The sequence below is a fragment of the Kogia breviceps genome, chromosome 12 (assembly GCF_026419965.1).
Source record: "Kogia breviceps isolate mKogBre1 chromosome 12, mKogBre1 haplotype 1, whole genome shotgun sequence".
Lineage (NCBI taxonomy): Eukaryota > Metazoa > Chordata > Mammalia > Artiodactyla > Physeteridae > Kogia > Kogia breviceps.
The window spans coordinates 8,135,664-8,163,488 of NC_081321.1; the positions used below are offsets into that span (position 1 = coordinate 8,135,664).

Here is a 27,825-nt window from a genome sequence, read left to right on the forward strand (position 1 = left end):
TGAACATCACTAGACACAGGTTTAGGGGTGGGGGGGGATGGGAAGGGAGGAAAGAAGAAAAGAAGGGTGACATTTCTGAGTGCCTGCTGAGGACCCAGCACTTTCACACGTGTGATTTTCACAGCAATCTCTGTGGGCTGAGATCTACTTTTTACAGAGGAGGAAATGAAGACAGGAGATGAAGTGTCCTGCCCGGGTCATAGGCTAGTCAGGGACAGGGCTGGAACTTAAACCAGAGCTGCCTGACCCAAAGCCTATGCTTCTCCTTATTCCATGATACCTTGTGCTGTCATTGAAAGGAAAAGGGCAAAGAAGTGGGGAGCCGATGGAATTTGCCTGCTTCAGAATTTTGCATAAGGCTGACCTTGTCTAAAAGCATCACTTTGAAATAGATGCACGTGGCGGTAAAAATGTCCTAATGCTGACTGATTCCGAGCCTTGGCTTTACCTAAAATTTATATAACACTGTCAAATGTTTTATGCGGAACGAGGTATTTGTTCATCAGGGACCTTTCTCCACTTGGTCAGAGTACTGTTTATCATTTCCTTCTTCATTATCATAGCTGGTGTCCCCATTTTGGAGAAATGGGCAGTATTCACACGCCTCATGTGAATCGTGCACAAATCTTGCCTGATTACCAGGAGGCTGGTGACAGTCAGCTCCGAGGTCCCCTCCACCTCTGATTCCTTGCGGTATTTGGGCTGCGTGCTGGCAGACGCAGTCACAGTGAGCAGACTGCCTATTTCCTGCACAAGTCCCTTAGGGGAGGATACGGGAATAATTCTCAGGTACCCGCCACATTAGTCACAGCCAGCAATGCAGCAAACCTCCTTTAACTCCCCTGTCACTGACACTCGGCTCACCTGAGGATATTTAACGCCCGTCTGGGATTATTCCGTGCCCCTGGCTCCTGCACTTTTGGGAGAGCACTGGGGAAACACGGTCTCTGGTGAATGTCCCTGTTTCCCTGACACAGGCCACCATCAGGCTTTGAGAGGCAGGTCTGTTCCACCCCGCTCTCGGTATTCTTTCACAGCAACCACAAAACCACGCTTTCTCTATTAAGTACACATTCCTAGGGCTATAACAAAAGGCTTCTGTGAGCCCTAGAGCAGCAGGGGAGGGTACCACACCGAAGGGCTGAAGATTTAAAGGGTTTCATTTCTTCCTTGCTGGAGACCCTATTGTGTTTGAATGCAGTGTGGAATCTGCTTCTCCACCACAAGGGGAAATAGAAATCTGCCCTAAAGCTGCACGGGGGACGCCGACTGGTCTTTATCCTTATCACTTAGTGATTCCCTGCCCCGGGGCTCCCCGACATTCACGAGGCCCCAGGAAGCCCAGGGTGAATGTCCTCCCTTTGCTGAGTGGCTACCGAGCCCGGCCAGTTCTGTCCCGCCAGAGCCACAGCTAAGCTGCCCTCGCGGGATGGCACGATTCATTGCGTTAGAAGAGATACAGGAAATCCGAAATTTCCAACCTCCCCAGGCAGGGAGAACTGAATTCTACAGGGAAAGTGGTGCATATTGAAAAGAAAGTGTCCTCCCCTCCCCTTCCCTCTGCAGCCCACCCCCAGGGCACCCCGTCCCCGCTGTCCTGCATTGGGGGGAAAGCTTCACGCTCTTGCTTTTTCAGTAACAGAGTTCATGTGGCCATAACTCAGAATGATGGGACCCCAGACGCCAAGGAAGTGAACTGACTTTGGCTCGCAGCGGACTCGTGTCAACAGAATAGGTTTCGTGTTCTTATGAAACGGCGCAGAAGCTCTGTCCTTGGTGGCTAAGTGGTGTGTGGTGTGACTCTGACTCTCTCTCTCTCTCTCTCTCTCCCTCCCTCCCTCCTTCATTCCCTGCTCTCTCTCTCTTTCTTCAAGTCAGAGCTGAGAACTCTAATTCCAGTCCAAATTCCTTTAAGCAAAGGGTCCTTCTGAACATGATGACCTTAAAAGATTTCTTCTCGTGATGTGCCCATCCCGAGCTGTGTGTTGTTCGTTGGATTTAGGAAAGACTGGAGAAATCTTCCACTCCATTTAAGGAGAGGCTGTATGGTTAGTGGATAGGGCCTTGGGCACAGAATGAACAAGTTACAATTATATAGCACCTTTCTTCCAGGGAGTACCAAGCTCTTCCTTGGAAATGCTGTCCTGTTCTCACAGAGCATGAGTTATTTCCTAGAAGTGATTTAGGCTCTTTGGGAAAATGTATTAATTCTCTTAACCATCATGAACCCAGTTACAGTAAAACCTCTATTATCTGATCTTCTGTGACTTCGTAAAGCTATTATTAACTGGCACATTATATATTTCACCAGTACAATGACAGCTGATATTTATAAAAGTGACCCTGAACTTCTGTAAGATCCTGCATTACCCACTCAGGAGTCAAAGAAAATGAAATTGTATTCAATAGAGTTTGTTATGTTGTATCTATTTTATTATGTTCAAATCTTTTTAAAGGGAATCCGAGTCCACCGTGAATTCCCAGAGTAGTACCGATTTTAAATATTTTATCCTCTCCTGGCATTATAAACCAAACATGGTTTAAAAAAAAAAAAAAGAATTCAATATTTTGGGTTCGAGCTACAGGTGGTGACAGCTCAAATCTGATCAGGAAGCAAAACTTCGTTTTCAGAGTAGGTATAGCAGATATGAAGTATCATAAATATTGTCACCCAAGTATGGGAGAGATCATCCTAAATTGTCCTCACCGTCACTCTCTGATATCTTAGCCCATCTCTGCTAGGTGTTCTGAGTCGTGGCAGGGTTTGACCCCATCATTCAGAGACTAACAGTAGTTTTGCCTCCACATCACAATGGCTCAGATCCATGGCCCTCACAACAACGAAGACCCAGTGCAGCCAAAAATACATAAATAAAATAAATAAATTTATTTTTTTTTTAAAAAAAGCCACCCCAGGGGAAGAGATGTGAGCAGAGTGCCACTCTCCCACTACCTCTGCCTTGCATCCAGGGTGATGCCAACTGCCACCAGGGTAGCCCTGGCACGGGGGCAGGGACCTGGCTGCTGTTTCTGCAGGTTCAGCTCAGCAAGCTGGGAGCTGGCACCGAACAAGAGCTAAGGGAGAAGGAAACAGAGGCCCCAAAGCAACAGAAAAGGATGTACCCCACTCTCCCGTGGTCCAGCAGTTCACACACTTGGCTGGAGAAGTCGAAGCATACCGCGAATAGGGTATCTGCTTATCGTTGAATGCAGTCATATGGTAGTGTCGAAGGACGACCTTCATGTCCATTGCCTCGTGTGATCTCACAACAGCCCTGCGAGGTAGGCATGATAGAAAGAGTCCCTCCCGTGTTACAGAGGAGAAAACATTTTCAAAGGCAGTGATGCCTTAGCTAAGTCCTATCCAAACAAAGCCAGAACCAAAGCACAAGTCTTCTGAGTCCTTATCCACAATTCCCTGCTGCCCATAATCCCCTGATAGAACAGGGTCACCTTTTAAGGTGACTGGTTCCCCGGGGCCTGGTTGTAGGTAAACAGGTGGATGCGTGTGGAGAGTACCTTTGAGGACGGACACTGACCCACAGGGCCACCTCTACTTTCAGAGTTCAGTGTATTAGACGAACCCTGGACCGAGAGCCTGAGTCCTCACTTCTAATCCTGGCCCTAACCTTGAACTAGTTGGGCGACTTAGAGCAAGCCAGTTGGCCTCCTTCCCTTCTGCGTGCTCACCTGGAAATAAGAACAATAATGTCTGTACCACTGACCCACCTGGCTGTTGTGAAGGCCAAGTGAGGCGTAGCCTTGGAAAGCCCTTTGTTGCCAGATGTAAGCTCACGTCTCCATTTCCCATGATTTGACTCAGAGGCAAAGGGCGTCCAGGGAAAGGGTGTGATGACTTAGGTTTGAGGGTATTTGTGGACAGGATGCAACAAACAGATTCATCTGACTGGGGGCAAAGAACAGTATTCTGGGTTTAGTAGAAATGCCTGGAACCGGCAGTCGTTGTAGGATTTGAAACTCAAACATTATGCAAAAGGCAGTTCCATCGCAGTTCTGTTTGTTTGTTTTTTGCACTCTTCACCACCTCTGAGGGTGACATGAGACACGTCAAATCCTTCCTGGGGTGGTGATGTATAAAAGACTTCACCAAGAAGGTGACCCTTGAGAAATCTTAGCATATTTTGAAGCATGCGTGGTTCGCTCGGCCAAAAACAGCAGCAGCCCATCCCAGGCAGAGGGGGTGGCCCCGTGCAAAGGCCAGAGAACGTGGCGCCTCTGGGAATCGCAAGCAGGTCCATGCGACATGGTGAGTTAGGCAGGGGCTGAGGAGGCCCGGGGAAGCTTCTGAAAATGTTTAAGCAAAGCAGTCACACGGCTCTGTGTTCTAAAAAGACCACTGCCTCAAAGTCGGTGCTCAGCTACCTGACCCTTTTCGTTTTATTGGGTAGAGGGCAGATCTCCAGGTGTGCAGAGACTATTGGGCTTCCCTGGCCCCTCACTCTCCATGAGCCCACACTCAGCCATCTTCCTCTGTCTAAGCCGAAGGGTGCAGGGGTGCCAGGGAGCCCCGAGCTCGGTAAGGAAGGGTGCAAAGGAGTCGGTCAGCTGGAGGGTCCATACCACAGTGGATAGTTTGCTAGCATTAAGTCACTCAGATTAAACCATCTCCTGCTTTTCCTTGATACTTCTCTGGAGCAAATGGAAACTTTAATCAGACACCAACTCCTTTCCATCCTTCCATTGGACGCACAGCCCATGCAGAATTCAGACGTTCAAAGTCCCCAGCCATGGATAGCATGTGCCATTAGGGTTATACGCTGCAGGCTTTCGAACCACCTGGTGATGTGCTGTGAACTGGGGGGTGTGGGGATATGAACTCGGGAGTCAAGCAGTCTGCGCTGTGAGTCCTGGTCCTACCCCTCACTGGGCACGGGATCTCTGTAAGTCATTTAACCCCTCTGTCAGTGTCTGCATTTTCTCATCTGAAAAAAATGAGGACAGTAACATCCACCTTCCGGAGTTGCTGTAAGGATCAAACAGATAGAATCTCCAAAGCACCAGGTATATAGTAAAATCTCCGTTTATGCTTTTCCTTTCCATGCCAGAAGTTTTCAGTCATTATTCTCTTAGAAGCAAACACAAGAGACCCTGCGTGTGTGATGCTCCTACCTCTGCCATATTGTATTATGGAAGCCGAAAAAATAGGAGTTAATGATGAAGTACATCCGCAAGGGAAATGTCTCTAAGATACCAAGCAAGGAAAACTTAGGAAGGAAGAAGAGCCAATGAATAAGACAACTGATTAGGGCCCAAAATGTCCTATATGCTGGGCTAATATTATAACCCCTAGATCTAATTTTTAGCTCAATGCCTACCCAGCCAATAGTAGGATTTTCTAGCCAGAAAGACAGCACTCATAGGGTATATTCAGTGTTAATACACAAATCATTATTACTTTGTCAAAAAGCCTTCTCGCTCTTTCCGTGGCCACAAAAGGCACACCTCAGCCCGGCACCACGCCAAGTCAAGTGCGTGAACCCAACTAGGGCGGGTTCCGTGGTGGAGAGGGTGGTACCACGTCAGACACAAGTAAGCTTTGCACTTGGAGCTCATTGCCCAGTGGGGAAGAAGCATAAGCATATGGATAAACCTAATTGCACAGAGCTTCTGGAAGTCAGACTCTCAACCACTGCGCCACCAGGGAAGCCCTGGAGTTTGGGTTTTATACCAATTGCAATCTGGAGCTTGACGTCTCCGAGCATTTCCAGAAAAGACTGGATCGGTGTGTTTCCTCCACCGGATGCTGCTCTTCGAGCCTTAGACTGTCCCCAGTCCGTGCTCTCCCGTTCCCTGCAGCTGATATGCACTCAGGCCCCGCAGTTCCTGACCTACAACCCCTCTTCCTCCTCCCGCTTCGCTCCCTCCCCCTCCCCCCCTCCCCCGACCCCTCCCCCCCATCACCCCAGCTTGTCTGCACTCAGGCCCAGCTCACTGCTCACTCCAGTCACAGCACGAGAGCACGCAGGGCACTTCCCCCCGCCCCCCACCCCCAGCTCAGCTCCTGTGCCCTGGCCTCCCCAGTTGGGGATCCTCTCCCTTCTCTGCTCTCAGCCTCTTTCTCATTGGCATCTCGTTCCCTTCCGTCTCGAAGGAAATCTGCCTGGATTGGACATCACTCTCGGCTACTCCCCCCTCCCAGCCGAGTTTATGGAAGGATTATCGACATGTACTCCTCGTTTCCTCACCTCCCGTGCATGCCTCAACCGCGCGTCCGCGGGTTCCACCCCCGTTACGCCTCCGCTCTGGCTACGGTCACCTGATGCTTAATCCGGGGGACATGCCTTGGTCCTCCTTGCCTTGCTTCTCGTCACGAGTCTAACTACCTCCTGAGACTCGCTCTGTCTTGGCCTGCAAGGTGCCACTCTCCCCCGGCTTGTCTCCTGCTGCCCCTTCAAGGGTACCCCCTTTTTAAAACAGTTTGCTCCTCAAATGTTTCCCTTAAGTCTCATCTACTCCAGTAGCTTCAAGAATCACCAGTAGGATGATGACTCGCAAATATCTCTTACATCTCGCCTAGATTTTTCTCTGAAGTACCAGATGCATGTATACAACTGTGTGGGGGGGCTGCACCCCTCCACGCAGCCCGCCCGCAGTCACCTCGCAGGAAACAAAATACGCTTTCTCCCCATCAGCCCCCTGCAGCCTGGGACGGACGGACACCACTGTCTGGTGGCCAGAATCAGAAGCCTGGCTTTTGTTGTTCACCGCTTCCTCCACACTGAGTTCCTCTCCAAGTTCGGACAGTTCTACCTCCGTTGATATCTTGAGCCCGTTCTTTCTCCGTTCCTTCTTCTGCTTTAGTTCGGGCTAACTTTATCTGTCATCTCCATTTCTCCAACAGCCTTCAGGCTGATCTCGTACCAGTCTGGCCCTGTTCTAATTCATCCTCCACTCTGCAGCTGGAGTGACCATTGGAAAACAAGGTCTGATTATGTTACTCCCTTGTTTAAAATCCTTCAATGACTCCAGGCAGCCTTAGGATAAAGTCTAAACTCCTTAGCACAACAGGCCCTTTTTAAAAATGGCTAATATTTATCAAGTGCCTCATCAATGCCAGGCACTGTTCTAAGAGCGTTACACACGTCCCAACATTCTGAGGGCGCACAACTCGCCTGTGTGTGTCCCGTTACTCTCCCAGCTTTACAGCTGAGGAGACTGCGTGATCTTGGCCAACATCACACAGTAAGCTGGGGAGCCAAGACTCAAACCCACACTGTGATACACCATCTTGTCTTCACGGGGCATAGCTTCTCATTCATTCAAAAATATTGAGCACCTGCAGTGTGCCAGAAACTGCTTGAAGCATCGGGGATAGAGCAGTAATTAGAACAGTTCTTTCACTGCTATCTTAGATTCTTGTAACTAATTACAGTAAAGATCAAAATATGTTTAATCAGGAGTCTACCTTGGAGTCATAACAAAGGAGTTTTGCAAGCATATTCAGAGACTGGATGTCAAGATAAAATAACTTTAATGATAGTAATATTTGCTTCATTTAGTTTTCCAGAGTATAAAATTGCATTTAAAAGATTTTTAAATGTGCATATTCTTCAATCCAGTGAACACCAAAGAGATAAATAGCAAAGCAGGTTGAAAGAAATCCATTTAGATTCTAGTGAATAAAATGAATAGTAAACAAGATAAATAGTAAAATATATAGATTAGATAGTAATACATGCTATGGAGAAAATAAAGCAGGGAAGATGATAAGGAAGAGTGAGAGAACAGAGATTTGTAGCTTTATATGGAATGTCTAGGGAGGACTTGGAGGAAGTGGGGATGTCTGGGAGCAGAGAATACTCCAGCTAAACGCACAGCAAGTACAAAGGCCCTGAGGTAGGAGTGTGCCTGGTATGTGTGAGGAAAAGCAAAGGGGTCAGGGTGGGTAGAGCAGAATGAGGGAGGGGAAAGGTGTGGGGAAGCGGGTTTAGACGGGGCTTACATCATGTGGAGCCCAAAGGTCATTTTAAGGATTTTGAGCTTAACCCTGCTCGACACGGGGGGCCCCTGGGGGATTTCGAGCAGAGGGGTGACACGTTTTAAATGCACATTCACGAACGTCTCGTGTCGTGCCCCGCCGAACTACTCAAAGTCTCCCAAACTGGCTTTGCTCTCTCACACGTCCAGGCTCCTTGTATCCACCGGTTCCCTCTGCCAGGAAGGCTGTCACCCGACCCTTCAGTTCAGTACGTCTTCCCCGGTCTTGCACTAAATGCACAGACTAGTCAATGTCTCTTTACATGCCTTTCTTCCTGCCAGTGTCCGCGTGGCATTCACCTCAGTGTACCCCGCACCTGACACAAGACGCAGTGCACGAGAGGGCCTAACGTGTTAGAGGGCTGGGTCAGTGGAGGAATAGGGGGACAGATGGACAGAGGAGCCCGCAGCACACTTAGACAAACTGTGTTTTAATGGGAATGATGGGAATTCCCCTGGAACGGTGCCAGGCGACATCGCCCCAGACTGACATGAAAGAAACAGCAGATGTCAGGAAGCTTCTGTGTTAGTCCTGACGTCCGCGTTAGAACACTCCAGCGTGGGTCCCTTTTTCCCCCCCGCACTCTCCCCACCCTCCTACCCTGGCCCCCAGTCGCGATCTCATAAACCGAAAGCCTCAGTGAACATACACGCTCTGCTTTACACAGCCAGGTCTGTAGGGGAGACTCTGTTATGAAACCGGAAGAGTGTTTAACCTGACGACGGGCCGCGAGCCTGCTTCCCGCGGGCCGCCGGCGCTGCCCAAACGATCAGGCCTCATTATTTAGGAAGCTGCCTCGGCCAGGCATCACTGATCTGGGCATCACGAATTCAGATGCCTATTCATACAGACGAGCGATGACTGCAACGTGCTTTTGTCAGTGAATTGCACGCAGAGACAAGAGAAGGGGGAGAAGTAAAGGGAAGGCGCTAGAACATTTGAGCTTTGTTTCCTTTCCCGAAAGGACAGTCACTGCTTCCTGGAAGCGGCATTTGGCAACAGGCCTGGAGAATGGGAAAGATTTATTCCCCTTTGCCAAAGCTTGACAGTTCAGCTTGAGTATCTCAAGTCGATACATTTCTTGCAAAGTTTCCAAGGGCTGCATTAAAAAAGCCATTCCTGAAAACGATCATTCTGTGGCTGCAGCCTCTGAGGAGACCTGCCGGTCAGGGTTGAGTCGGGTCTTCTGAACGGACCAAACCCTAATGAGAAAGAAGGTTTGTAAAAAGCGTGGAAGCTACGTGAGAGCTGACGGCAAGCCGACCACACCTGCAGAGCCTCTGGCATCCCACGGCTCGTTGCTCTGTGGGGCTGCTTCTGAGATGAGCGGATTGGACCTGCTTCTCCTCGGGCTTCTGGGGGACATCTGCGACGAACACGGAACTCCATCGTTCTTAGAGCTGCAGTTTGTCACGCGGCCCGGAAAAGACTCACTTGGGGAGATCGTCACCGTTATCTGGGACTTCTGAGATGTCCAGCCTGCAGGCTGAGTCACTCAGATCTTTGTGAATTTTTTTAAACTCTGCAGTTTTTGACATGTGGCAGCCTTGCCTTTTTCGTGAGAAGAAGTGTGGAGAGACAGTGAAAGGTCAGCTGTCTGTATTGTTGTCACTGCTGCTATTGTTTTATCTTCACTAGAATAGTTCCTTAGTCCTTTCTGTTAGAGAAGCCGTGTGCTCCCTGCCTTGACGTCGATGCCCATTGAGGCTCACGGTGATGTTTCACGTGGTGTCTTCCCTCTGGTATGGTGACAGTGCTTCCTGCACTTGGGGCTGTTACCCCCTTTGGTGGGGTCAGAGGCCCCTCACATTTAAAACAAAATTTTATTGGAGTCTAGTTGATTTACACTGTTGTGCTAGTTTCAGGTGTACAGCAAAGTGAATCAGTTGTACATTTACATCTATCCACTCTTTTTTAGATTCTATTCCCATAGAGGCCATTACAGAGTACCGGGTGGGGTTCCCGGTACTGTACACTAGGTCCTTATTAGTCACCTGTTTTATAGATAGTCGTGTGTATATGTCCAGCTCAATCTCCCAGTCCGTCCCTCCTTATGCCTGGTGACTATAAGTTTGTTTTCTACATCTATAACTCTATTTCTGTTTTATAGATAAGTTCATTCGTAGCCTTTTTTTCGATTCCACATATAAGCGATATCATATGATATTTGTCTTTCTCTGTCTGACTTACTTCACTCAGTATGACAATCTCTAGGTCCATCCATGTTGCTGCAAATGGCATTATTTTGTTCTTTTTGATGGCTGAGTAATATTCCATTGTATATATGTACCACACCTTCTTTATCCATTCCTCTGTCGATGGGCATTTAGGCTGCTTCCATGTCCTGGCTATGGTAAATAGTGCTGCTGTGAACGTTGGGGTGCGTGGATCTTTTTGAATTATGGTTTTCTCCGGATATATGCCCAAGAGTGGGATCACATGGTAGTTCTGTTTTTAGTTTTTTAAGGAGCCTCCATACTGTCCTCCATAGTGGCTGCATCAATTTACATTCCCACTAGCAGTGCAAGAGGGTTTCCTTTTCTCCACACCCTCTCCAGCATTTATTGTTTGTAGATTTTTTGATGATGGCCATTCTGACCGGTGTGAGGCGATAACTCATTGTAGTTTTGATTTGCATTTCCCTAATAATTAGTGATGTTGAGCATCTTTTCATGTGCTTTTTAGCCTTCTGTATGAGAGACGCCTCACATTAATGATCACATTTTTGCTTACTGCTACAAAACCCAGCAACAGTTCACCGAGAGACACAAGAAGGTCGGTGCTCTTTTTTTATGAGACAGCAGAGGGATGCTGTCCCTGCCAATAGAACGTATTCTGGGACACAGTCTGGGAAGACAGCACAGGCAGCAGCATAGTTTTTTCTTTTTTTTTTTGCGGTATGCGGGCCTCTCACTGTTGTGGCCTCTCCCGTCATGGAGCACAGGCTCCGGACACGCAGGCTCAGCGGCCACGGCTCACGGGCCCAGCCGCTCCGCGGCACGTGGGATCTTCCCGGTCCGGGGCACGAACTCGCGTCCCCCGCATCAGCAGGCGGACTCTCAACCACTGCGCCACCAGGGAAGCCCAGCAGCATAGTTTTTAATCTCTTAGAACCCCCAGGTAAGAGCAGAGTAACTCAACGGCAAAACTTCAAACCCATGAACAGTGGCAAAACTAGGTGACATGATATTCCCAAGATACAATGGGGCTTTTAGATGTTAGAACAGGAGAAGCCCCAAATAGTGAGTACAGGAAAGCATAGAGGGTCAGTCTGAGAGGAACAGCTGAAAGCGGGGGTCCTTTTACTGATTCCAACAGTGATGAGTACAGGTAGCTTGAAGGGAGGTCTAAAGGATCTAGAGCTTTGCAGCTACTGTGAGCCCTGGAACTAACCAACCGGGTCCTCCTCCAGAACCACCCTACAGTGAGAAGCTGCCTGGAGTGGAATCAAATTGGACAGGGTGGGAACAACAGAAACTTAGGGGGAAAAGTCCCCCTAAGGAAACAGAGCCAGGAAATTTCAGCAGTGGTGTATTTGAACATGACCTGAATGTAATGGAAGAGAGAGCTTTGTAAAGTTAGAATGACGCCATGTCCTAAAAGTTCAGGAAAAGTAATTTCACAGGGCAACAAGCAATAGAAAAGCAGTGAGTTCAAATCCCATACAAAGTTTTTATAAGATACGAGAAAATCAGAGGCAGAATAATATTTCTAAAGAAAGCGTGCCAAGAAGACGTGGCTTCGGAAAACTTCAGAACTGTGATCTATGTCCCAGTGATCTGAAAGACATAAAGAAAACGATATAAAACATGGGGGGAAAAAATAACATAAATCAGAATTAGGAAAACTTGGAAATGAGATGATGGGACTCAGGAAAGAATTTTAAATGAAAAAAACGAAGAGTAAACTAGGAAGAATACAAGATGAACATACACAAAAGGTAATTTTTAAGAGAAACAGAAGGAGAAAAACTGGAACATTTTAAAAGTAAAAAAGAGATACAATTCAAGAGAAAGGGACAGATATTGAAGAGGGGCAGAGTAATAATTTCAATATGTGATTAATAGGAGCCTGCGAAGAAGAAAAACTAATAAGCAAGCTTGGGTCTGCACCACGCCCGTCTCTGCCTCTGTCCTCACGCGGCTGTCTCCTCTTCTGTGTCTCTCCTCCGTGTTCTCTCACGAGGACCCTTGTCACTAGACTTAAGGCCCCCAGATAATCCAGGATGATCTCATCTCGAGATCCTTAATTACACCTGCAAAGGTCTTTTTTCCAGCAAGGCCACATTCGCAGGTTCCAGGGGTTAGAACACAGACACATCTTTTGGGGGCCACCTGTCAACCCTCTATAGTTGCTGAGCTAGCGGGTGCCAGGAACAGGATTTGAATCTCATTTTATAATAAAGTTGCAAAAGGAAAACTTTAATATCTCCAGCAAATTAACAATTCCTGCCAAGAAGCTGAAGTAGGCAGCGTGCTTTATAAATAGCAGGACAGTAGGGGGTCAGCCTGTGAGCACCTGGAGGCCTTGCCCCGGCCCCCGCGCTGCCCAGCCTCGCAGAAGCACGTGCGCACCTCGCGAGGGAACATTCCTGGTGCCGTGAGCGAGGTGCCGCCTGTTCTGTTCACAGGAGGGACCCAGGCCTCTCCGGAGCTCAGAACGCTCACGTCTCTGTCGTAGCGCTCGCACCTTATCTAGTGCAGAACTGAAAGCTCCTTGGAGAGTCAGAAGCCGTAACCCCTGCAGGTGAAAGTGTGCAAGTCTTGTTCCTTTTGATGCCTCTGGCATCCTGCCGCCGGGCTGTGGCGACCCCCACTAGCCTTAAAACTTGCGAGTTGCTCGCTCATTCCTCTGACTCATTCATCCGGCTATGTAACAAAACTAAAGTGTGAACGCTGATATTGATTCCATGTGTCCCTTTTACCAGCGTTCCCTCGCGTAGAGGTCTCCGTGCCTTCATCCCAAGGAGTGAATAATATATAACTTCAGACCGGATGACAGAGCCAAAGAAAAAGACATTTTGTGGCCGGGGAGGGTCCCTCGGTGCCCGCATGGTCCCTGAGCTGGCCCAGTCACCCCGCCTCCTAGCATCTGGGGCCGGGGGTAAAGCGGAAGGTGTGTGTCCCCGCCTCTGCCTGTGTGTCCCCTGCTCTCTTAGGGGGCAAGGGCTTGGTTTGGTTTGGTTTTTAGATTTTCCTGACTGCAAGGGATCATCTGAAGCCTGGAAATCCAGGCATTAGTAACCTTCACAACTCTGATACTGCGGAATATAACTGGTGAGAAAAAAAGACTACAGCTTTCTAGGTGAATCCATCCCTGAGAGTCGATTCCCATGTCCCCGTGAGTCCTCTCGGTAAAGAAGGAACGAGGGGACGAGGAGTGGAGAGTAATCTTGACACACACGTACGCGCACACTCACGTATACAACTGTATGGAGACAGAAACTGCTTCTCCAACTTCGATGTTTTTCGTTTCACGAGGCCCCCACGACGCCGGTGAAGTGATTTCGTCCTGCCTGTGCGCACAGGCCACCTGCCCTTCCTCCCGCGGAATCAGCATCTGCTCGGACAGCCTCAGGGCCTTCGAAAACACTGGAACCCCTCCCCCAAAGAGTCAGGGAAGAAAAGAAGGAAGGAGGGCGGGGTGTGTGGAATTCTCCTTCAAAGAAGACGTTTTCCAGAAAAGCATTGCTTTCTTGAGTCAAGTGTGTTAGGCTGCTTGAACCCCTTGTGCCAGCTGCCTTGGGGGCCCCCTGGACACGTTGCTGAGGTCTGTGGAGTTAGCCTGGCGAAAGGTAAATGCTTCTGAGATTCTCCCCTCTACCTCCAGCCTCCTGGTCTCCTCAGAGGATGCAGCGATCACAGGGACCCTCCATCCTGAGCAAAGGCAGCCTGCTTTTTAGTTTCCTTGGAATAAAGAGAATCCTGAAGGGGTGGGACCAAGCGCAGCTGAACCCCACACGGGAGAGTCCCTGCCCGTCCAGAGCGAGAATGAGTTCTGCTCTTGTTACACTTTGCAGAGGAATGTTCTGCAGAGCGGCAGGCACAGGAGATGATCCTGTGTGGTTGAAAAGAGCAAAGGGGGACAGAAAGGATGCTCATTCCCGTTTATACGGACATCCATTGTCGATCGTCTGTGTTCTGTGTGGATCATGGAAATCCAACAAGATCTTAAGATTCTCTGTACCCCGTCCATTTCTATGGCGGATTAAAAAACCTTCCTGCACCAGCTTTTCCACAACCAGTTTCCATTTGCTTGCTAAATCTATTTGGGGAACATTTCAACTCTCTTCATATCTATTTTTCCTACATACTTATTTCTTCTTAAAATCGGGCTTATTTGTGTGCATAAATATCAGTGAAGTTGAAAATAAAAACGTATCTCTCTGCCCTGCAGTTTGAGAAATTCTGCCCTTAATTGCCTCCTTCCTTTAGAAATTTGTCTGTCAAGGGTCTCGCGCGAGGTCAGCCCCGTTGCCTCACATTCCTAAATTAATTTGCAGCGATTAACCTTCACCAGTATGAATAAACACCTGCAATATGTTAGCAATGATTTCTAGAATACCCGAAGAGGGGGACATTTTGCATTTAAGGTCACGTGTCTGTCTTTCACAAGGAAATGACACCCAAGTTGGCCCATGCCACCCTTCCCCCCACCAATTTCAGAGTGAGAGGAGGGCAGCCTGCCTGCCTCTCTCTGCTCTTCTCCTCCCCAAAATATCAGAAGAGATGTGTGTGTGTGTTTCTTTCCTCAAACCGAATTGGGTTTTTGCATTATATCCCTAGAGCATCTCATCAGACCTACTTGCATGCACGAGGCTAAAATCAGTTCTAAACTGATCCTCTAAGCGTCCGTAGATAAACTTGAGCTAGTCCACCAACTTGGAAATGGCAGGCGAATATTGGTGTGCACGGGTCTACGCGTTTCCAAAGAGGGTCGGTAGCTCTCACTGAATTCTCAAAGGGGGCCGTTACCTCCTGAACTTAAGAAGTACTGCTCTCAACCGCCCTATTCTCCTTTATCAGGACACCATCACCGTCATCTCTCCTTTCAATGTAAACTTTAGGTAAAATGTTGATATTTTGTTCATTGTGAATGTTTGCATTTATTTTGATTTGAAAATAATGCATTAAACTATCATTCTTTTTTGTGATTCCTGAGTTTTCTGGCACTACCTTAAATTTTACATCCGAAGTGAGTGCCTCACTCCCAGACCTGAGTGAGCTCTTAACCCAGCCTTCCTTCCTCCGGCCTCTCACCTGCTTCCCAACCTGCACATGGATAAGGCCAGCCCCGCCCTTAAAGCCCTGTGCTGGGCTCGCAGCTCCTGCTAGACCCTTCACATGGCTCCCAAGAACCCTTGCTCCAGCTCCTGAGGCTCCAGTGAGCTGCAGAAGGTATTTCAGTCTCCTGAAGACATGGGACAAAATACAACAAATCTGCCCTGCCCGACCCCCCAAAATGCACTGAGCGCTTGCCGTGTACCAGGCGTGGTGCAGAATCTTTATTTGGGTTATCTCACAACATATTTAAATTCGCCCTAGGAGGTAAGTACTATTCTTGGCCCCATTCGACTGCCGGGGAAGCTGAGGTTCAGAGATGTAACTTACCCAAGGCTACTGGGCAGGTGGCAGAACCAGTATTTGAACGCGGGACTCTTTGACTCCACAACCCAGGTTTTTATCTAAAATATTCCACGCCTCTCTCCACATGGGGCTTGCTGCCCGAAGGCAGAAATGAGGAGGAATGGTCTAACTCACGGTTGTCAGAATGAGTAGGTGGCCCTGAGCCAGTGTCGCTGTCAGCAGGTGTGCTGATAAAAACCCCTTTGTGGCTAAAACTGAGTGAAAGCCAGAAAACTCCACAAAATGAAGTTTAGAAGGAAAAATTTCTTCCAGGGAACAGAATAGGACTTTGGATCTAAACATGAATGTGTAGTATTCTTGCTCTTGGGGTTTTAGCTGAAAAGACCCCAGGATAACCTTCTAAGCTCCCCTTGGACACGGAGTGCTGAGATAACAGGGTACCTTGAGGACAAAAAATAGGAAATGTTTTGGAACGTCCCCTAGTGACAGGATTTGTGTGCTGAGAGCGGTCTTGAGCAAGTAACACATCCAGAGCTAGAGGCAGACCCAGAGGAACGGGAATGCCGGAGCTTGTCAGAATCTACCCGGGTGTGGGTAGTGTGGGCCGGGGGCACTCGGCCTGTGGGGAAGGGTTAGGAGTCAGGAAAGACCCCTGGGCTGCTTAACAGGCCCTGATGATACTTTGTTTTATTTTGGAGCATTTATTTATCCTAAGAAACCCTGCCCACTGCACCCCCTTTGCAGAGGTCAGAAAGGGCTCGGCGTTCTGGATCTGCAGCTAAACCAGACCTGCAACTCAACCTGCCACAGTTGAGTTACGATTTATTATCCCTAATTCTTTTGCATTTTTACAGTGCTTTTTATAGTGCATTAAAGTGCAAGGGGCTTTTATATCCTTTATTTCCTTTGACCCAGAGGAAGTTCACGACCTATACAGAAGACCAGGAGCTGGAGTTCTGGTCTGAGGCCCACTGTGTGACCTTGGGAAAGTCCCTCAACCCCTCTGAGCTTCCGTTTCTTCTGCAAATACAGTTGTGCCAACCTTAGCTCCCTCACAGAATAGTTGCTGGGATGCCATGAATGTGGAAGTGTCACCACCAGGGTTCTTGGCCTCCTTAATCAATAGAAATTGATGAGAGACCAGACGAGAAATTCAGGCAAGGCTTTAGTGGGGCCCCGGCTGCAGCAGTGGGGAGTGAAAAGAAGTAGCAGCTTCGCTTGCTTACTCTCTCGGGGGGGGGGGGGAGGCGAGCTCGTTCCTTATATGGGGGGAGGGGAGGGGTGTGTCCAGGGGTCGGGCCGGAGGCGTGGCTTAGATCGTGTGCCCGCCCCTTTGTGGTGCTGAGTGCAGGGGGCATGCGCGGTACCCCGCTTTGGCTGCCGACACCTTTTGCTTCTGTTCCGAGCTCCTCAGAAGTGGCAGTTGGGCTTTCTGGTCTTTTTCTATCTCGTTGTCCGTAATTTACCCCAACTGCGCATGCACGCAGTTATTTTTAGTCCCTTATAATTTCTTCGTATTTTGTTGCTCCCTGAGACGCTTCTCCAGGTGCAAGCACTGCAGCAGTGGGTCCCAGGTCCCAACCTGTCTGAGAAGCATCTGGTAATGGCAGTGAACTGCACAGATCAGAAGTGTCCCACGTGGTGAGAATGTTGGTAGAAGAGCGTGGCAGCGACAGGCTGCATAGCTGGCCCAAGGTGGGGTGCTAGTATTGGGGTTCTTTGGCCAAACAGTCTGGCATTACCAGGGGGCCGCTGTGTGCCAAGCGTGATGTGAGAATCGCTGAAATCACCTTCAGCTACACACATGCACGCTTTAACTCTTAACACATGCGCCTACCAGTTAGCAGTTTGATCTCCCAGAAGGTAGAAGCAGCAAATGAGGGGCACTGCTAATTTGGACACATGTCTGACAAATGAGGCGGAATTGGCTGGCGAAGTAGAAATGATGGAAATTTCGGTGAGAATGAAAACATCATCTTGGAATTGGGTAGGGAATTGAAAGTCATGAGCAGATGTGTTTTCTTGACTTGAGGAAGGGAAATGACTTAAACTGAGGGGAACACTACCTATGGGTGCGTGATCTGAAAGGGGCTAAAACCAAGTCTAGAGAATCAGGATGCTCTTGACAATGAAATTCTGACCTATCAGCTTCTCACGCACAGGGCGTGACAAGGGAGGAAGACACCTAAAGAATCGGATGGGGCTGATGAGGGGACCTTCTCTGGTGATCTCAGGTTTTAAATAGATCCTTTTAAATATGAAAGTAACACATGTTTAATAGAATTGGGAAATAAAAAATGAGAAGGAGATAGTAAACATCACCTGTAACTCGAGTGACAGTTGCTGTTAATATTTTTAAGTTGCATTATCATATTTTTCTGTAAGCTGTTTGAGATTATAGTATATATGCACACATGCTATTTCGTGATCTTCCGTATGAATAGATACTCTTTATAAATATTATGTTATTGGCCGCATAATTTTCTACCAGAGATGTTGTTTCTAGTTTACTTAACTATTTCCTTATTGATGTTCCCAGTTTTTCACTCTGAAAAATAACACTGCAGTGAACATCTTTGTGCATGAACGATTTCTCTGTATCCTAAATTATTTTAAGATAGATTCTCAGAAGTTAACATTTACAGGGCTCTTAAACTATCACCAAGTTATTTACTAGAAAGATCATGCCAATCTATCTTACCACTGTTTTCTGTGTGCCAGTCTAATAAGCTTAGATTTTTTTAAAAAGTCGTATATAGTGGATGAAAGAACAAGTTACTGAAAATGAAATTTTTTTAAAAACAAAAAATGAAATTTTGTCATTTACAACAGCATGATGTACCTGGAGGGCCTTATCCTAAGTGAAACAAGTCAGACAGAGAAAGACAAACAGTGTACGATATCACTTATATGTGGAATCTAAAAAATACAACAAACTAGTGAATATAATAAAAAAGCAAGACTCACAGATATAGAGAACAAACCAGTGGTTGCCAGAGGGGAGGGGGGAGGAGAAACGTAAGGGTATGGGAAGAAGGGATACAAACTACTATGTGTAAAATAAATAAGCTACAAGGATATATTGTACAGCACAGGGAATATAGCCAATATTTTATAACAACTGTAAGTGGAGTATAATCTTTAAAAATCGTGGGATTACTATATACCTATAACGTATATAATATTATATACATCAACTGTACCTCAACAACAAAACAATTTAACATATAAAGGAGAGATTTTTAGATCTAGAATGTTAAAACTAAGTGAGCTAAAAACTATGGGAGGTGCTTAAGGAAACTGTGTTTGGAGGGGCAGTCAAAGAATAAGCGTGGTATCAGCATGCAGATTGGGGTGGGTGGCAAACAGAACTGGGCAACTTCTCTCTTTCTTCCCTCTCTTCCATCAGGGAGGGTGATTGTCAGACTGAAACAGGCAGGACAAACTGACGTGAGAGAACTGAAGCCCAAGATGGGTGAACTGATCGTAAAAGTGTATCTAAGTTGTTCTACGTAAATTCAAGGCTCTTGGCCCAGACAAATGACATCCCAGAATAAAGAACTTACAAGGGTGAAAGGCCACTGACAGGGGTCCCTAAGCCTTGCGGGAAATGGAAGAGGCACTAAAAGAAAGAATATGAGCCACTGTTTACCTGACAGTCAGAGTAGAAAAAGGAGAAAAGGCAGTATGTACAGACTAAAACCAGCTAAGCTGTTTATAGCTCTTAGATGAACCTCAAGAGAGATTTTCAAACACACGTGTTGTTATAAGCGCTTAGGAAAAAGTTACCCCTTAGGAACCAACCACCCGCTGCTTCTCTTCACCGTCTTCAGCAAGGTCGCTGTAACCTTTGTAGTTTTTGTCTTTCTGGACGTCGAGAAAGCATTTTGTTTGAATTTCAGATGGTTCCATGTATGGCTGAACTGGAAAGATGTCGAGTCCAAATATCAGAGTATTTACATGCGTTGATAATTGAACACCTGTACCCAAACGGAGCCAATAACTGGATCAGTCTCCATCTGAAAGAAGGTGGCTAGTGTGTCACCAGAGCGCTCTCCTGTCAGCCCTCACCCAACCAGCACTTTGTCAGTAACCTGTTGAGGTGACAGATGCTAATCAAAGCCGCAGATGACATGAAGCTACAAAGTGTTGATGATACTGGAGATGGTCCAAATCTGGAGGGACTGCTGCAGGCTGGAATGTTGATGGAAAATAGCAAGATGAAATCTAATACTGATTAATAGACATTCTTACAGTTGGGTTCCAAACAGCAGCCATATATGTGCAGGGTGGGGAGATTTAAAAAAATGATAATGGTAAATAACTATTAAGTGCTTTTGCTCTCTGCCAAATACCGTCCTTTGTATTTTATATAATCATCATTTGTATCATCTTACTCTATCCTAGCTTTATGTCATCTGCCAATTGGACAAGCATGTCATTGCTTCACAAGTTGAGAGTTCTCCCCATTCTCCAGTTGAGGCATGTGAGACACAGAGAGGTTAAGAAACTTGTCCGAGATCACACAGCTGGGAAGTAGAGTTTCCGTGCTGGTGCTCTGTGCCTACACGTTTAACCTCCATGAAAGTTCACACAATCACTGAAACTATTTACCCTCTCTCTCTCTCTCTCTCTCTTTAAATCCTGAATTTAACTTGATGTCCTGCCAAAACACCAAATAACCTTAGACAGACAGGCAAGGAGTCAATAAATACGGACTTCAGGCTATAGACCAACTGGGTTCAAATGTTGGCTCTTCCACTGGGTATGTGACTTTGGCTGCATCACTTAACTTCTCAGTGCTCCAGTTTTCTCCTCTGTAAATGAGGATAGTGAATGTTTCTATTGTACAGGATTGCTGTGGGGATTAAATGAGTTGCATACAGAAGGCATTTAGAACAGTGCCTTTCACACAGTAAATGCTGGTAAGTGTCTGCTGTTACAGACATCCCTGGGTATCCGCATGGGGGGATTGGTTCCAGGACCCCATCAGATACCAAAATCCACAGATGCTCAAGTCCCTTATATGAACTCATGTAGTATTTGCATATACCCTACGCACATCCTCCCATATACTTTAAATCATCTCTAGATTACTTATAATACCTAACACAGTGCAAATGCTATGTAATTTGTTGTGACTACAATGTAAACACTATGCAAATAGTTGCCAGCACACAGCAAATTCAAGTTTTGCTTTTGGGAACTTTCTGGAATTTGTCTTCTGAGTATTTTTGCTCCTCAGTCGGTTGGATGTAGAACCTCGATACGGAGGGCAACTGGAGAATCCATATGGTGGGGTGTTAAGCGTTGGGGCCTGGTTTTCAATCCCAGCACCACCATTTCCATTTACTGTGTGTGGCAGTTTTCTCCTCTACAAAACGAGAAGGAATCATCGTTGTAGTGAAGACTCATGTCAGTGCTCAATAATTGTTAGCTATCATGAACAAAGACATTGTCCAGAGATAGAAAGGTTCTATTCCTGCTTCTGGTACTACTTTTAGAATGGGAGCCAAATAGCATCTCCAGAGGAGGCAGGCAGGCCTGTAAGGCTCTAAAAAAGGCAGTACAGAACTTCTGTTTGGACCAATGAAGGATGTTTCATCTTATGGCTAGATGACTGAGCAAGGAAGTGATAACCTTCCTCCCCATGTCAAGGGCTATGGAACGGTTCCGTGTCATCGGATCTAGTTATGAGCCACCGTGGGAGGTTGGAAAGAGTCAGGGGACCCGGGGCAGCTTGATCCTGGTTCAGTCTCTTAACTTTTCCCAGCTTCAGTTGCCTAACGAATAAGAGGCAGCAGGGGTTGTCTTCTATGATTCTGTCCTCTAAGCCACAGAATCTGCAGCCAGTTCCTGTGTATACAGAACATTTAGGAAAAAGGGTGTTTTTGATGAATGTTTACTATCGCAAAAGAGCTTGAATTGAGTATTACGCAAACCAGCAACACCCTGTAATGACTCCGAGCTCCTGTTGCCTCATCTGTTAAATTGAAATGAGACTACGGTGGGTTTCACAGGGCGTTTTGGAGAATTACCTGAGGTCAGACACGTGAAAACACCTTCTTAAAATGTTGTTTATTATTGCCGTTACCGGGTTATAACTTTTCCAAGAATTAGAATATAAAAAAAATACTCGTAAGCACCAAACTCTGTTTAAAGAAACTTAATGTGTTTTCCATGATTCAGAGGAGCCTTCAGGAAGTTACAAAATCTCAGGGTCATTGTCGTGAGCATGGAGTAGCTCTGTAGAAGAAGGGTCCCGGCTGCTTGTATTCTTTGGGTTTTAGGATTCAAGTTAAATGGGAGCGTCTTGACCGTATTAAACCCAGAAGGGAGGAGAGATCACGTACTCTAAGCCCCTCGTTTTACAGATGAAGCCACTGAACCGAAGAGAAACTGAGTGGCCGGCCCAGCATCACATGTTAATTAATGGCAGGTCTGGGAATAAAATCCAGGCTCCTATCTCGCAGCATGCTTTCCGTCATTAGTTTAAACATAACTCAAAAACTCTGAATCGAGGCTAAGAGTGTACTGATGAATGTGGCTGCTTCTTTGAACGTGGAATTGGAGAACTGTCACAAGGAAGTTTAAGGGTCTGGATATGTCATTGAAGGGTACGGCCCCATGAACTTGACCCACTTGGGGAAAAAAGTACAGTGGAACTCTTAGTAATTTTCTTAGTCATAGCAGTTCACTTCTGTGCAAAATCCTTCTCAACTATGCTCTGAAATTAATTGGCGTTAAAAATGCGGGTCTTAGGGTGGCTTTCACAGGCTCGTTATGTGCACAGGGAGGAGCATAATGTAGGTATGGAATAATGGTCTCTCTCTCTTTTCCTTTTACTAGTGATCACTAACATGTATATTCTCCAGCTTTGTTGAGCTACCATTGCAAGACGTAACTGTAAAACAAGTTACATGTTATGCGTTCCTCCCTGGTCTTGCCCGTGTTCTGTTACACTAGCAACTGTCTACGCGGGATCGGTGTACACGTGCACAGCAAGTGCCTGTGAGCAAGGAGCTAGTGACGGTAGAGCCTTATTCCTGGATGCATTAAAAGCAGAGTCGCGCCTACACCTCCTTCTTCTTCCCATGTATAAATCTGTTTCTCCAGGGATCTACAGGGGGTTTTTTGCTCTATTTTTAGTCTGTTGATAACTTGAGAAACCTCCGAGGATCAAAGTCTTGGAGGGGGAGGATTCAATTCACTCAGCCTTTTCGGAATCCCAAGTAGATGTTGAAAATCCATCTGTATTCAGAATCTGGATGGGAGATACACGGGTCAGCAGAATGTGGTGGATAAGAGCACAGACTCGGAAACCCAGTGCCCCGGGTTCGAAATCTCAGCTCCTCTTGCTTTTTTGGTCACTGTGGTCGTGTGCCTTTGGGCAAATCCCTTAAATGCACTGGGCCTTAGTTGCGTCGACTGAGACCCTCTCTCATCGGTTACTGTGAGCATGCAGTCAAGTGAACTGATGTTTATAAAGCGCTCAAAACGGTGCTGGGTGACTAGTAAGTGAATTAAATGGTCCTGATTCGATGGGAGTGACTTCTCCATCCAAGGCTGTAACACCCAGGCCTTAGGGCCCCGAGGTTCGAGGAAAGGAGGCTTCTTTTTCCTCTATTAGAATGGCAGAGCGCATCCCACACCAGGACCTTTTTATTCCATTGAATTGAAAAGGGTCCAGCAGTGGGACTTGACTTTGAACCCCAAAGTTTATCGAACCTCTTTCCGGCCCGGTGAATGTGTCCACACATTCTCTCTTTGGAAGAGCGGTGGTTCTCATCAGTTTATCGCCTGGCCTCCAGCAGGTAGCCTAGTCTGTCGGGGTCGCTTTTGTCAAAGTCCTAGGATTGCCGTGGTGTTCCCGGGACGGACTGTGACCCGCCAGGTCCCCTTTCGCCCACAAGCATTCAGTCGGCCCCTGGGGAGGGGGTTTCCACGTGATGCCTGCGCTTGCTTCGGGGGCCGGGCTGTGGGAGAGATTAATGGGAAGTGAAAAGAGAAACAGTTGTTCTTAACCGGCAGGGCTGTTTGGAGTGTGCGACTCTTCTTGTATTTAGGGAAAAGATTACTCATGCGTATTTTCTTCCATAGAATATAAAGAACCTCAAATTACTACTTGTGTCCCCACCCCCTTCTCACCCGCCTCCCTCGCTTCAGTGTCTCCTCTGCAGAAACTTCAGCATTTCACTCTCATTTCCCCTCCCGAGATTCGGTTCTGTATTTGCTTTGGCACTCCCTTTTCCAATAAGCTACCCCGGCCTTTTTCCTGTTTCTGACCAAGCATCTTCTGCTCCACGGCCCTCTTGCCCCGAGGCAGTTCCTTAGGCCACGCTGGGCTGGTTCTCACATTCCTCCCCTAAAGGCTGCCCTGTGCTCTTGCCGCTTGTGTGGAGGAGGAGGAGAAGGGAAAAGTCCCTAATAACTAATCACTCTGCTGTTCCCGTTCAGAGGTGACACCATCGAGTGTAGGAGGTCAACTCTAAGGGTTTGTGTTGTTTTTTTCTAACCAGTTCAAAAGTCGAGGTCTTGCTGTACCATCTTCACACACACACCCCCACACACACCTCACTGTGATCCCAGATATGCATTTTCAAGGTCATTGGAAAGAGCTGGGATACCTCCTATCTCCAAGGACCTTTTTTTTTTTAAACTTTATAAAAATGCAAGTTTTTAAAATGTATTATTTATTTGGTTGCATGAGGTCTTAGTTGTAGCAGGCGGGCTTCTTAGTTGCAGCTCACGGGCTCCTTAGTTGTGGCACGCGGCCTCCTCAGTTGCAGCATGCATGTGGGATCTAGTTCCCTGACCAGGGATCGAACCCAGACCCCCTGCGTTGGGAGCGTGGAGTCCCATCTACTGTACCACCAGGGAAGTCCCTAAAAACGCAATTCTTAAATGTTACAGGTATTACCAAATATTGCCTGTATTCCCCGTATTGTACAACGCATCCTCGAGCCTCTCTTACACCCAGTAGTTTGTACCTCCCACCCCCCGACCCCTCTATTGCATACCCCCACCAGTGGTAACCACTAGTTCTCTGTATCTGTGAGTCCGCTTCTTTTTTGTTATATTCACTAGTTTGTTGTATTTTTTAGATGCCACATATAAGTGATATCATTCAGTATTTGTCTTTCTCTACCTTATTTCACTTAGCATAAGGACCTCCAAGTCCATCCATGTCCCAAGGACCTTTTTTTTTTTCTTTTTTAAATGTTATTTTATTTTTGGCTGCCTTGGGTCTTCGTTGCTGTGGGCAGGCTTTCTCTACCTGTGGTGAGTGGGGGCTACTCTTCGTTGCAGTGCATGGGCTTCTCATTGCGGTGCCTTCTCTTGTTGTGGAGCACGGGCTCTAGGCACACAGGCTTCAGTAGTTGTGGCACGTGGGCTCAGTCGTTGTGGCTCGCAGGCTCAGTAGTTGTGGTTCGCGGGCTCTAGAGCGCAGGCTCAGTAGTCGTGGCGCACGGGCTTAGTTGCTCCGCGGCACGTGGGGTCTTCCCAGACCAGGGCTCGAACCCATGTCCCCTGCATTGGCAGGTGGATTCTTAACCACTGCACCACCAGGGAAGCTGAGGACCATTTTTAATAGGCATTGCTTCTTGGCCCAGTCAAGAGTCCAAAACAAAACCTTGAATTCTTTAGTGGCTGTGTTTATTCTAAAGATCATAGAGCAGTAACATACTACATGTTATTATTTTACAATGCCCCTTTTTTCACGTGAAAAAAAAAAATCGTAAAACTTAAAAACTAAGGAAAAAACTCTCAATGCCCATCTCTAATTATTTCAGTGCCCACAGTGCTTTATTGGTGCCCTACACAGTGGACCAGTTTCAAATAGACTTCCCCAGGGTCCAAGGAAGCCAGCTGCCATTCTTTAAAAGTAGACTCTGCAAAGAAGCCACCTGGAAGACAGAGCCAGTTGTCCTGCCCAGAGGCCCTGGACTTTCTCAAGGACATCTGAGCCATTCCATTCCCCAGTCCACCCGGGAGGAAAAGCAGCCCATCCAAATAGACCAGACAGTTCTTTATCATGCCTGACATAAGGATGAAAGGTGCTTCTTTCCAGGATCAAACCGAAGGACGCTGTCAGGGCACATACTTGGAGTCTCCTTAGCAAGCCGAAATAACTCACTAGACTGATGCTCCTCTTAGCAAACACTGATTCTGTTGTATCTGAACTATTGATTCGTACGCTATTTTAGAGAATGAAGCACTCTCGAGCATCTAGCTTCTTCTAACCCCTCAGTTCTCAAACAGCTTGGTTTCAGGATTTCTTTTGATTCTTTAAAATTATTGAAGACCCCAAAGAGCTTTTTTGCTCATGTGGCTTATATCTATCTATATTTACCATATTGGAAATTAAAACTGAAAATTTAAAATGTTTGTTATAATATATATAAAAATAGTGGTTAACTCACTGAAAAATAAGCCAAGTATATGTTAACATAAATATATATTTATGAATCTATTTTCCAAAACCAAAAGAAATCAGTTAAAGAGTGGCATTCATTGTTTTACATTTTTGCAAGTCTCTTTAATGTCTAGCTTCATAGAAAATGGATGGATTCTCATGTCTGCTGTAATACCACATGCTGCGTAGCTTCTAGAAAATTCCACCATATGCTCATGAAGGAATGAGAATGAAAAAGACAGATAACCTCTTGATATTGTTATGAGAAGAGTTTTGACTTCCTAGACACCCCGAAAAGGTCTTGGGAGCCCTGAAGGGTCCCTGGATCTCACACTTCGATAACAACTGTTCTAAACCACTTGAATGATAATGTCCAAGATTTCCCACAACTGCAAAATCAAATAAAAACATAGATTCACAGTCAGGCTTCCAGACAGAGACCCAGCCCGAGCCGTCCTCTCAGCCTCAGTGGCTGCCCTCCCGTTCACCCTCTCCTGGACCTACTCAGAGTTCAAGTACCACCCCTACCAGGAAGCTCTGACATCAGCAAGTACAGTAAACAGGCGAGAGACCTTTTATCCTTACCTTGCCCTCTCGTTCCCAGAGGCTAGCCTGATAGCTTCCCAGAGGCGAGTGAGTTGCTCTTCCTGGAAGAAGTTTCAGGGAACACTTCATTATTTGGCATCTCTGGAAGGTCAAGCCCCGCTCTGGAACATTCTCACTTTGAAAGGATGCTGGGCTACAATCAGATCAGCTCCGATTCTTTTTTTTTTTTTTTTTAACCTCTTTATTGGAGTATAATTGCTTTACAATGGTGCGTTCGTTTCTGCTTTATAACAAAGTGAATCAGTTATACATATACACATGTTCCCATATCTCTTCCCTCTCGCGTCTCCCTCCCTCCCTCCCACCCCAGCTGTGATTCTGAAGTCGCCTCTAAAGCACATTGACATTTGTCATGACTCTGAGTCCCCTCGGGTGCTTCAGGCCCGCCCTACAGCTGCACTTGCAGGGCAGACCAGGAATCCAGACACCCCTGGAGCTGGAGCCGGGCAAGGAAGGACAGGGCTATGAGACCTACGGTTCCTTAAAGACATAAAAAGGGATTTTTCCCCCCCATTTTGCCTCTAAATAAAAAGTTCATTTGATATCGCACTTTGCCACTCATGAAGCTTGAGTTCTACCTGGGATTCAGAGTGGAACCTAAGGACTCTTCAGATATGGAGACTGCAATTTCATTAACCATTCGGAAATCTTTTCCCTTTATTTCAACTGTCTAACTGACAAGACCTTTATTTTTCTCTCTCTCTCTTTTCTTTCTGCCTTGCTGTCTCTCCAACAGGCTTGCAGCCAATGTACTGGAGCAGAGATGACGTAGCCCAGTGGCTCAAGTGGGCTGAAAATGAGTTTTCTCTAAGGCCAATTGACAGCAACACATTTGAGATGAATGGCAAAGCTCTCCTGCTCCTGACCAAAGAGGACTTTCGCTACCGGTCTCCTCATTCAGGTGAGAGTCTGGACCCTGGACACGGGCTCAGCCTGGAAAGTCTGGTAGCCAGAGTTGGCCTTTGTTACCACTTACCCCCCCAAGAGAGCTCCACATCAAGTCACCGTGAACGCAAGGACAGTGACCCAGCTTAGTAGAGGACAGATCCTGCTGACATAGGCCAGTTTGAGGGGAGAAGAGACAGAATTTCCAGGTCCAGGGGAAACTTTTAAGGTTAGAAGTAACCCACTTTGGACCTGTAGACCCTGGAACTTCAGGGATCTCATTGCACCACCAAATAAGGAAGAAAATGCATTCTGGCCCTCTCTCTCTCTCT

General features: G+C 47.0%; 1 protein-coding gene across 4 annotated transcripts in view; it reads left to right on the plus strand.

Moving 5' to 3' along the window:
• Window positions 1-27,825, plus strand: part of ETV6 (ETS variant transcription factor 6) — a 240,936-nt gene that overhangs the window by 163,288 nt on the left and 49,823 nt on the right. For all 4 annotated transcript variants that reach the window (XM_059082644.2, XM_067008733.1, XM_067008734.1 and 1 more), the window contains one exon: window positions 27,345-27,509. In XM_059082644.2, coding sequence (XP_058938627.1) covers window positions 27,345-27,509 — 165 coding nt within the window. The remainder of the gene's footprint in view (window positions 1-27,344; window positions 27,510-27,825) is intronic.